The sequence below is a fragment of the Grammomys surdaster genome, unplaced genomic scaffold (assembly GCF_004785775.1).
Source record: "Grammomys surdaster isolate TR1022 unplaced genomic scaffold, NIH_TR_1.0 64, whole genome shotgun sequence".
Taxonomy (NCBI): Eukaryota; Metazoa; Chordata; class Mammalia; order Rodentia; family Muridae; genus Grammomys; species Grammomys surdaster.
The window spans coordinates 4,505,856-4,518,138 of record NW_021604566.1 but is presented as its reverse complement, the minus strand read 5'-3'; the positions used below and the strand labels follow the sequence as shown (position 1 = coordinate 4,518,138).

Genomic DNA, 12,283 nt, shown 5'->3' with positions numbered 1-12,283 from the left:
GAAGAAGAAGAAGAAGAAGAAGAAGAAGAAGAAGAAGAAGAAGAAGAAGAAGAAGAAGAAGAAGAAGAGAAGAAAATTTCCCAGAGATGTTTACCAATATCTAAGTAAAGGGATAGCAAACTGTACCTCTTCAGATCCCTTCTTGCTCATTTTCTTTTTTGCTCTCCAAAGAGTTCATCTCTTCCACTAACATCCAAAAGGTTTACTGATTTGAAACTTTTGAGAACACTTCCATCAGGGCAAGCAAAACAGATATGGGCTGAGCCATATTTTTCTACAGTCTACCATTCTTAGAACCACTGGATCTCTTTTGTCAAAGGATCACAAAATAATCTATTTTTATTGGTTTCTGAATTCTCATGAGGCTCAGTGGATTCCAATGTAAGGTTTTTTTCTGTCTTGGATATATGGAAAACTAGGACACAGGGTTTTAGTGTCAAAACTTTTAGCCAGCCTCAGAACAAAGCCACAGTTCTCCAGACACTGATAAGCATAGAAGGAGGGAATCACACCCTCTCATGGTTGGGTTATTTTACCTAGAACTAACAGGCTTATGAGGTTTCTTCCCAAACTGTCAAAAAAAAAGTCTTTTCCCTCAGAAAGACTTGGTTCCCTAGTCCACTAGGTTATATAGCATATGTCCAATTAGAGTCTTGGCATTCAGAAGCATCTTTCTCCATGAAATATGGCTAAGTTTTCTAAAAGGGAGTAATCATCAGGGATTTCTAGGAGCTGTGATGATTTCCTTAATTGCTGTTCTTGTACACACTGATTGATGGAGTCTGCCAGTGAGGATAAAGTCTCCTGTACATTTATGGCCAGAAACAGATTGAGAGCCATGAGAAGCACACAAACACACTCAAACCCAAACCATATATTGCACAAATAATGTCCACTCACAGTTTCTCTGGAGAAGAAGATACTGACAGTGGCAACCATGACATCAGTCCAAGGGCGTTTAACCAAGAATGGTTTTACATTGGTGTTGTGGATCAGACACATGGAAATCCACATGATTTCTCAAACACTGACAAAGGTTCTAATCAGCCAACCATGCCTTCAATTCTCCAGGAATCCCTCCAATATAGATTTTTGCAAAAGGCCACAACTTGTGGATAAAAAGCAATAGACACTTGGCTAAAGCAAAACCATTTAGAACTTTTAAGTAAAAAGAAATGGGCACCAGAAAATATCTTTTAGTGACACTAGTGTCATAAAATCTGGGTCTGTAAACACACATCAATGATGATGCTTCCTGAGTAAAATAGAAACTGAAGATTGGTCTCAAAACTGATCTTCAAACTTTTTCAACTGAGATAAACTTGTCAGAGAGCAAGCTGAAGAGGAATGTGAAAATGCTGCAGCATACATTGTGAAAGAAGAGAGGCTTCTTCTTAGAAGGGCCTTCCTTGCTCCTGCCTGTTCTGCTGGGGTTATTGTCCAAGCACACAGCAGGATAATGTCCCACCCCATACAGGAAGTTGCAAGGGAAACACATGCTAGGGCCAGAAAACGTTCATGCAGGTTACTGCTGACTGCACATGGCCAAGTATGGTGGAAGTGCTGCTGTAATTAGCAGTCTGTTGGCACTTCCATTATAAACCACATTTCTAAGCAGCCTATAATTCGATGTTTTTAATGAGAATTTGCTCTTCATAAAAAAAAAAAATTGGCACAGAGGGTTTAAAACAAAAAAAATCTCAAATTCATTAGAGCACATGTAAGCTGTATCATTTTGGCAGGCCAGGTTCCATGAAAGCAAGTCACTAGCAACCTAAGCAGACCTTGGACTCCGAAAAGAACACATTCAGAGAAGATTAACTGGAAAGATGTCAGCAACTTAAAAGCAAATGCAAGGATGAGCATGGTATCTTTAAAACTGGTAAGAATTAAACATCCAGTTTTAAAAAACTAGTCTTGTGTCTTGGCACTTCAAATGAAAGCTTCTTGCAGCCAAGAACTATGTTTTGGGGTCACACTATCTATAGTTATATCCCTGCAAGTAATAGTCTCTATGATTTGGTTGCATGAGTTTGCTCTAAGCAATTCTTAAAGCTATTTTTTAAAGGTACAATCATTAGATGTCTTTGATCAATTCATGATGATCTTAGTTCATATCTATTGAGACATGAAGCACAGCTCCTGCTTATGACTTCCTGGAAAACCCCATGATTAATATTCAGGGTGGTCATAAGACCTAAATGTGATGTGGTTAGTTCAATAATCTCTGCAGGTATTACTCTCCCTGTTCTAGTTCTTTGTGGGTGTTCTTTTAGGAATTTATGCGAATGATAAATATTTTCTCTCTACCACTGTAACACACCTAATGTGATATATGTGCCAATTAAAGGTCACAGTTTCATATTTATACTGTTCTGGAATCCAACAGAAGCTCTTTTGCTTAAGATGAGCTACATGGAGCATGTCTCTAAACTCTAAGCTTATTGGGTAGTAGGAGTAAGACAATGGCCTAGAGAAAGCAGCCACAATTACTTTTTCTCTGCAGTACCATATCTGAACTTCTCAGCCTATGACAGTATGACAATAGTGCTGCGGTGGATGGGAATGGCGGGGGGAGGGCATTGAGGTTTTTTTAAAGTAAGTAAGGGACAGTTCTAGTTAGCCATAAAATACACCCAGAATCCTTCAGGAAGAGCAGGTAGATTAACACAATGGCATTAATAAGAAGAGGAACAAGGGAGCCAAAAACATGATGTCAATGTCGGGCAAAGGAGAGCTAAGGAGAGACAGCACATCTCCCATGGGTCATATGAACAATGGGCAAGACAGTATCTAAGCTAAATTTGTTTAAGAAGAGAAGGCAATGGAGAGAAGCTGTGGGGTAGGATATTAAAAGCACAGGCATCCAAACAGATATCCCTTTCCTCCAGCATCCTGGGTTATCCCTCCTGAACTGAGCCCATCACATGTACAAAATTGGTGAAAAGACCACTACAAACAGCCCATATACAAAACCAATATGAATTTCCTTATTCCCTTGGGCTTCAAATTTATTTTTATTGCTATCTTACTCTTAATCTTTTTTTGCAAGCACATCACAAAAATAATTTCAACCCTACACTACTTATTCAAGAAGATATTAAATATTGCTTGAGGTTTTATACCTAAACAAACTATCAAGTCTATTTAACATTGTCATCCAGTAACTTTTAAAATATACAATATTTCACAACACTCAGCCACATATTCTATGTTAAAAATAACATAAGATCTCTGCAGACCTCATGACTAAAATTCTTGGCACATTTGAATATTGGGATTGATGACACTAAAATATCTGACAAAGTCAAGATAGCAACATTTATAGGTTCTGTGTGCTATAGGATTTAGTGTCCTAAACTATATGATGTCTTGCTCTTTTTTGTTTATAAATTAATTAACTAATAGAAGGTTCTAGTCCATATAACTCCCAAGGAAGCTTTGATTAGACAAATGGTGCATAGATTATCAATAAACAGAGAAACATATCAGTAGAAGTTCTAGGAGTTATGAATAATACTAATTATGATGTTGTAAATTGCCTGTGGCCCTCCCTTCCTTCCCCTCCCATCCCCTCTCCTCCTGTTCCCCCCTCCTCCTGTCCTTCTCTTTCTTCTTACATTTATTCATCAAAGTAGAAATAATGGCTCCTTCTCAGTGTGCTTGCAAGTCCAGCATTATAGGCATAGCATGTGATGCCACCTTAAAATACAATGCATAATACGAGAAGGAAAACAAGTCCAAAGATTCCATTACTGTGATTAATAATGTTTTACTCAAAAGTTATCACAGGTGAAACATCTGTCCACAAATGATCCTTCCTCTTGAATCTTCATTGAAAGAACATTTACTTTCCATTGCAATGCAAAAGCCAGATTTCTAAATGACCACTCTTTTTTACTTTGCATGTAGGTAGTATTAAGTCTGAATTTATGTGTAGGGCTTCCAGATTTTAAATACTGTAAGTCATCCACAATGGATGACTCAGGACATAAAAGTAGCTCCTGTGAGCAGCAAACCTTATGATTCCCCTCCCACACCTGGACGAGGGCAGTCCCTATTATTAGCCAAGCCATAACATAATTTTGTTAGTACTCCTTACGTGGGCAGCTACTGAGCAACAACTGAACATATCACATCATTGCAATAATAAAAAGTGCATGTCTTTGTCCCATTTTAGCATAAAATCTGTAAAAACGGTCTTTAGAAATGACACTACACTAAGAAACTGAAAGCTGTTATTATTCCTGTAGGTATATGTTCAAAATGATGATTTGACATCTTCAACTAGAACAAAAAAAAAAATAAGACTTTATTTTGCTACCGAACTCCAATTGGGAGCTCATTTAATCTAATTTCTTTGGTAACATTCAGTTCAATTAAGGGATATACTGTTACTTAAAATAGTCTAATTGGATGAAACTCTGTTCTGTTACCCATCTTTCAATGTCTACAATAGAACTGTGCTTTCAGTTGCAAGAAGTGAAGGCTGTTTCCTCCATCCTACATGCTTCTGGCCGGTCTCTGAACTCCACTGCGTTTTCAAAAGCTGACCTACATAAAGCATGCACCATGCCACCAGTTCTAGCAGTTTGTCTAAGGGAGGGGATGGCCTCACACACTTGCTATAACCAACATCATTTGCCTTGTTCCCCCAGTGGGCTACGAGAATGTGAAGGCCATTTTGCACTGTGATATGTTCATCTTGGATCATGCTCTTACAAAAGACCACTGGGTTAAACTGCTTCCAAATGCGCCTCCTACAGAGTTTATTAACTGAAAAATCTAAATAGTGTTTTGGCACTGCATAGAGCAGAGGGGATGGGAAGTGTCAGTGGAGTAAAACAGCCACATTTCAATTCAGAAAAGCTCAGAAAGAGGATATTCATTTTCTCAATTAGGGTCTCTTCTGACATTGGGGAAAAATGCCACCAGAAAACTATATTTACATTTTGTAAGACACCAAAGCACAGGAAGTTATGGTTCCACTGGGACTTAGCACACCAACTTTAAACAGTGTAGTGTTGACAGGTTTAAAATAAAGATAATTAGTAATTTATGATCTTAGCAATCTGTTAAAATAAAGAACCCAACAAAGTGACTGTTATCTCTCAAATAAACTGTGTATTCATTACAGCTCAGAAGGAAAACAGGTCTGCTTTGCAATCTCTCTCTATGGGGAAGTTTGATCCAACTAGGATTTTGCTAAATATAGATACAGATTTATTTTTTTCTCCTTTCCAAACTTCTCCTCTTCTTTCACATCTCTCTATACCTCGCTGCTAAATGAGCACTAATTGACTCAGTCCTAAGCAATTCAAACAGTGGGTCTAGGCAGGAATTTTACACCAATGCAAATCACCACCGGGTAGGGAACAAGTGCTGGGCTTTGTGGGATCTTGAAACCTTCTCAGTATGTTTAGTACAATCAAGGAGCAGGGACAAATATATCTGATAGTCTGTAGCACAGAGATGGACGGGGAAGAGTCCCTGGAGAAACCTTTCCATGAGCTATTTTTCTACTAGAAGAAACAAGTCTTATGACTTTGCATTTTTAAAAATCCATTATTCCCTGTGTAAGTTAGAGAGAAGTCTTGCAACTAGTCTATAGAAAGGATGGCTAATTTGCATTTAAAAAGAACAGTTTGCTTCTTGCACACAGGGTGACTTAAAAGGAACTTCAATGGACTAGTAAAGAAATGGTGAAGACTTTCAAAATTAATTCATTCAATTCACAGCACAACTCTCTAAAATTATTTAAGGGACTTAATTGGAAAATGATTTAATATATTGAAGTAATTCCTGATTTTCCAAAGCATTTAACTTTTAAATTAAATCTGACCCTATCACAGGAATGATGAGTGAAATGTGTATTCAAGTCATTGCCTTCTTTTTTTGGAGCCTAAATTCACTGATAAATGTAATAAGACTTGTATAGTTTTATTGCCAAAAATGGTGCTGATCTTTTGATTCTGGTAACAACTACAGAACAGGTCTTTAATCTCCAAGACAGACTTGCTACTTTAAAGAAAAAAAGTAATAGTATTGTTATAAGGGGGGGGGATTATCAAGAATAAAACCCTGGGTTTTAAAGTTAGAATATATTCTAGGCTGCACGAATGGTGCTATCAGCAGAGTAAAACTTCATTTCACCAACTCTGCTGTGCTTGCCGAAGTTCCCAGTATCTTTCATCTTGACCCTGGCCTCAAGACCTTCCTATATGTCTGAGTCTTTCTATTTTACCCCTTTGCTTAACTCCTAACCTCCTTTGCTCACAACTCTTACTGAATATTACAGTGGACATGGCACCCAGTTGCTTCTCCGTGGAGTGACTAATGTCTGTAGGCTTTGTAACTCACAGCTGTGTGTGTGTGTGTGTGTGTGTGTGTGTGTGTGTGTGCGCGCGCGCGCGCGCGCGCTGACCAAGAATGAGAGCTGAGAGCTCCTAGCCTGTCTCATGGTAGAGGGCCCAGGAGCCAGGGGTGCTAAACACCTCTACATTACATTTTAAAGTGAGGACTCCTCAGCAGACAAATGTTGGGAGTTTCAAAGACTTTCCCCATAGAATTCATCTTCTTGTCAGTGAGAAGTGCCCGAAGGGACTGGAAGAATATGGTGGGGTTTTCAGCAAACAAGAACTGGGAGTCCAAAAGGGCCGCCACGCATTTCAGAGAACCCATCGTCCCCACTATCCTCTATCAGCTAGGACTGCTTAGACAAGTCCAACAAGCCCCAGGAGAGGAGAGATGTGCCCTGGGGCTGCTCTTGGGAGAGGATGCCTCCGTGTTCCTCTCAGGTTTTGTGTGCACGAAACCAGGAGAGCAATGACTTCCCTAGAAACTCCTGGCTGACCTACCCTTGGGCCAAGCCGAGCTCCGGAGCAGTTTTGCCAGTGTCCTCATTCTGGGTCACCAGCATAAAATACCTTTCCCCTGTCCTGGGTGGCCCTTGCACTGGTAGTCAGCAGACTATGGTGTAGCCCAGCCAGGGACCCTTGCTTCAGCCAGGCAAAAAGCGTCGGAGCTTTACACTTGAATGCAAAGCGCTAGCTTGGCTTCCCGTAAACTTGCTATTTCCACACACCCCAAACGAGCTCTGTTCCCCCAAATCATAATCCGACTAGCCCACAACGTTCTGAGCCTCAAGGGCCAGCGTCTGAACTCTGGTTCTCCGGCCAGAACAGAAAACAAAAGAGTTACAGAATAATTTTCACGGTGCGGGAACGCCGGAGCCTCCGGGGTCCCGGTACCCCGACTCCTAGCTGCTCCTCTGGCAAGTGATCGGGGCAAGGAAGCGATGCCACGAACCCCCGCTGTCCAAGAAAGGGAGGGAGAAGAAGGAACTAGAATATAAACTGAATTCTCCTACTCTGTCTCAGTTCCCAGACCCCAGACACACCCCCAAAGTATTCCGTGGCTTTTCTCTCTCGATCGCTCGCTTTTTTTTTTTTAAATGTCTCCCGGCAAACCTAAGCAGGGATCTTTAGTGGCGAACAGCAGGAAGGAAAGAATCCGAGCAAATCGTGTCACTTTCCGCACAATCGCGTTGTTTGGCAAACCCCCGGAGCTGCTCCACAATATTTACTACCCGAGCGCACGCAGCGCCACCGCGGGCTGCGACCGAGCGCGCCCGGGACGGGCCTCTGCGAGCCGGCCCAGTCCGCCCAGCGGGCCCCATCGCGGTCCAGCCACCGCTGCCCCCCTCCCGGGATCGAGCCGCCAGAATCGGTGCAGACAAAAGCAGAGTGTTCACCTTGTTGCAATAGTAGGGGTCCAGGCAGGGAGAAGGTCCCAGACAGGGAGCGGCGGGCGCAGCAGCGGGCTGGGCTGGAGGTGGATAAAATCTTACGTCCATTTCACTCTCACATCAAGCAACTCCTTTTCTTTTCCTTTTTGAAAAAAAAAAAAAGTGCTCAGAGGGAAAAAAAAAAGCTTAGACGGAACAGAGAGAGGCGTCTGGGCTCAGGAGTAAAAGAAACACCTTCTTTCCCTCACATCCGTTTGTGGTTTGTTTAAGAAGAGGAGGAAAAGAGAGAGAGAGAAAAGAGAGAGAGAGAAAACAGAGGGTGGAAAAGCGCTCAACTCTCCCCCCCGAAGCCGCGGCGCGCACCCGTCCACGCCGAGCGCGCAGCCTGCCTGGTCCGCTCGGCCCCGGCGCTGTCGGCCCGCCGCCGCCGGGCAGGTAACTTCACGCGCTCATTGTCCCCCCGCCCGCCGCCCCATCCCCGCCTCCCGCGCCCTTCGCCGCCCGGCACTCGCGCTCGGGCTCCGGGTACTGGGCGTTTTATTGGCGACTCTGCCTTGCTCTGCTTTTAGTTTTTCTCCACGTTAGAGGCCTGGGATGGGGGTAGTGATGGTGGGTACGTGTGGTGGTGGTGGTGATGAGATCCGGATGGGAGAACACTACTGCCCCGACCGGCAGGGTGTACCGACAGTGGCGGGACGCGGCCCAAAGGGTACCGAGTTGGGGATCGAGAACCAGGCGAGGGACAAACTCAGGGGATGGGGCGGGGGGGTGGGTGGGAGGCAGAGGATGGGATTGCGGCCCGAGCAGTAGTGGCGGGACCCCGGGTAACATCAGCGCCCCAGTCAGCACCTCCGGATGGGTGCTGTGGAGGTGGATAAAAATCACACAAAGAGGCTGGAGAGTCGGAGCACGGGCTGACTGGGGGCACCGCGGGACTCACACAGCAAGGGGGCGCTGTGGCGCACCCCCGCCCAGCACCCCGCAGCCCCACCCCCGCCTCACCCCATTCTCTGAGCACCCCACCACTTACTCCCGCCCGGAGTAGCTGCACTGCCAACCTCTGCACCACGCGGGAGGTAGAGGAGAAGGTGTCTGGTGGCGCTGCTCCGGAGCCTGCAGAGAGCGCAACCTCTGCCCCATGTTAGTGGGCAGCTGACCAAGGGACCCCAATTGATCTCAGTGCGAGGTGCTCCTGGAGTTAGTGCTCAGAGGAACTGGCATTCTGCTTAAGTACTCTGCAGGAGGGTTTGCAGAGGCTGAGCATGCCCTTGGGGGACTCACAGAAAGACCCTAGGGGTGCTTAGAAGGGTAAATAAGGAAACTGTTATCCGCACACCGTGAGCTACAGGGAACACATGAGTTTGTTAGTATTTTCGCTACTGGAGCCCTTGGAGCTCCACTTCCCATCCCAGCCTCCACAGCCTGCAGTCTGCTTCCCTGTTCTCTTGGTCGGTAGGATAAGGACGTCATCCATATTTAGCTTTACTTCATCAACCCAAAACGTGAAACATTGTGTCCCCTGGCATCTGGGAGAGTTTTGGGGCCCTCATGACTGTCCAGCGGACATCCTCCATTCTTCTGAGAAAGACTTCAAAGGGAAGTCAAAATAGGAATGGGCAGTGTTTACCTTTCAAGGATGAATTCCTCATTGCTGTACACCTTAGGGGCTTAAGACCCCGTAAAAAAGCCGAAAGTTCATGTCCACAAGTTTCCTGCATCAAAGAATATATGGAAACAGTCTTGTTACCTACCCCCAATACTGTTTTAGTACATGGTGGGTGGTAGGCCAGCTACTCTCTAGCTCTCCCTTTCCCAGGTTTCTCTTCCCCCTGTAATTAGGAGCACAAGTCAAATGCAAAGATCTGGGGAAACTACAGATGCCCTGTAAGGATGATAAATTAGCATCCTTGACTTCTCTCCTCTAAGCAAAGGCCTTTGGGAACTTTTCCTTGACTTGGCTTTCCACTGGTGATAGCCTCTTTCTCTTAAGCTGTTGGCCTCAGGTCTTGCTTTTATGGGTATAGAAAGAACACAGCTTCTTACCTTTAGACTAATGTGAAGTTAGTTGGCATCAGAAGTGAGGAAGGATTTTCACTTTACATTCAAACGCTCTGAGTCACAAAATAACTGAAAGGGTGATTAAAGATCTTTACAGTAACAATTTCATGAAGTTTGGTGGTTCCCAACACTGATTCTAAAATTAATTTGTAGATGTTAAAGTGTGTGTGTGTCCTCCCAGGATAATAAAAAGTCTGTAGCTTTAAATTAAACATATCTCAAGTTTCTGTCATCAACACATATTTACTATCAACAAATGTATACCATATAAAGTTTGAGCCTTATAAACTTCTCTAGGATTCATAATTAACTTCAGTTTGGTCCTTGGACCACCAGAAAGATGGACTGCTTTGGAATGGTCTTTACTGTCAGTGTATTGACTCCTTGAACATACTGGATGTACCATACCACTTCTTTCCGCTACCATTATGAGAACCCAAATGCCAAGAACTTGTGTCTTAGCTCTGCAAGCAACCTGATTTCTTTCACAGGCGTGTGTGGAGTCAGAGTGGGAAATTTGAGCTTTGCATGGTGAGGAATCTGAGCTATTGGGAAGAAAGTACATTATCCTCCAGAGATCTTAACACTAAAGGATGGTTATCTCAATATAATAATTAAAAATACCCACCACTGTCTAAGATCCTATCCAAGGTCTACATTATATTAAGTGGTAATATTCTGTTCCACTGGAGGGAAATTTAAATAGCTACACTTTGGAGTAAATACTACTTTAAAAATGAGATAGTTCTCTTCACAGCATGTTAAGTTACTCATTTATTTCTCCAGCCATTTATTTGTATAGTACTAAGCAAAGACAGACAGACAGACACACAAGGCTGTATATGGCTATGAAAAACAAAACAAGACAACAACAAAACAACAACAAAAACAATACTTAAAACTGGGCACAGCAAGGAAATAGAGACTTAGACATTCATCAAGAGGTGAATGAATAATGGAAATGCGGTCCTTATCCGCACTGGGATTCTATGCAGCTGTAAAGGAAAAGTGAAACCAAGAAAATGGATGGAACTAGAAAGTATTATAGTGAGTTAACTCAAAAACAAACAAAAAAATTGCATGCTTTCTGTCATACGCAGACCCTAGCTTACAACAGTCATATGTATGTGTAAAAGCAAGAGTAAGTATGTATCTTAGAATGTATGTATGCATGAAACTAGAAAGGAAACCGTGAGATGGGACTACAGAGCTGGGGAAGCTGGGAGGGCAATAGAACACAGGAGACAGGGAAACAGAAGACAGAATAGGTGGGTTCAGTGGAAGGGTACGAGAAGGGAGGGTCACAGAGAATCAACAAACACAAGTTTTGTTTGAAAATGCCATAAGGAAAGTAAATGCTGTATATATGCTAGCTAAAAAGAAGTTTTCAAAAAGGTGGAGTCAGAGGAATCAAAAAGTTCAAGGTCATTTTCAGCTATACAGAAAGCTGGAGGCTAGCCTACGGTACAAGAGTCCCTGTCAAATAAAACAAAATAAGTAAACAAATAAATGAATTATAGTAAAAATAATAAAATGTCCTGCTGAAAATTGTTCCTGCTTTAGATGAAATGTGATCTTTAGAATCCAAACTTGTTGGGTCAGTGACATCATCTTAACAGCTTTCACAGCTTTCCTAGCTGGCCACCAGCCCCAAGCATTCCTGGTCCATTCATTTAGGGATGGATCTGGCCTAAAGAGTGGCTTTAATCCCCTGGCTTTAAAATCTTCAGGAAAACCACAGGTCTGTTACTAAGAAGAACACGCAGAAAATGGTAAGAGCAATAAATGTTATTAGCTATGCAAGGTTGTCTTTTGTGTCAGTTCTCACATGCTCCACCAAGAATCTAAGGACACCAAGAGAAAAATGTGTGTCCATAAACAAGCCTCTCCTTGTGAATTTAATGTCATAAGATCAGTATTTTGACTTGTAAAATACCTATGATGTCTTAGACCTGATCTGAGTATCTTTACATTTATTTTCATGATCTCATTTAATCTTATAATTTAATAAATTACATTGGAAAGCCTAAGCAAAACATAGCTAGAGTTTGATTTTGCTGTCACCCATGTTAATTTTAATTATAGTTTCATAAATTGTTGTGTTTTCAAATATTGCAAATATTTGCGCTGACCACATTTCCTGTCTACTGATCCTTTCCACTGTATTAGCCTTAGGTCCTGTAGGGATTTCACCTGATCACATACAAGGAAGGTACAGAATTATGAAAATGTCATAAATACCATTTGATAAAAATGGTACTCCCTGTTCAGCAATTTTTTGTTAGAGTTTGCTAGTAGTTGCTCTCCAAGGATAAACATCCTCTGTAGAAAACCTATCAGAATAAACCATCATGTATAGGGACTGCGTATATAAAGCTAGGCATTAGTACCCAACTTCCACTGAGCTGGATTGCATGACTAAATTAGGACTCATTCCTTTACTGGATGCAAAAATGGATATTCAGAGCTAGCTGATTC

General features: G+C 42.5%; 1 protein-coding gene across 1 annotated transcript in view; it reads right to left on the bottom strand.

Moving 5' to 3' along the window:
* The window catches only part of Tox (thymocyte selection associated high mobility group box), a 299,289-nt gene extending 291,117 nt beyond the window's left edge, over nucleotides 1-8,172 (bottom strand). Inside the window, exons 1-2 of the mRNA XM_028769243.1 lie at nucleotides 8,111-8,172; nucleotides 7,754-7,889 (exon numbers count right to left, since the gene is read on the bottom strand). Coding sequence (XP_028625076.1) covers nucleotides 7,754-7,855 — 102 coding nt within the window. The 5' untranslated portion in view covers nucleotides 7,856-7,889; nucleotides 8,111-8,172. The remainder of the gene's footprint in view (nucleotides 1-7,753; nucleotides 7,890-8,110) is intronic.
* Between the last annotated feature and the right edge of the window lie 4,111 nt (nucleotides 8,173-12,283).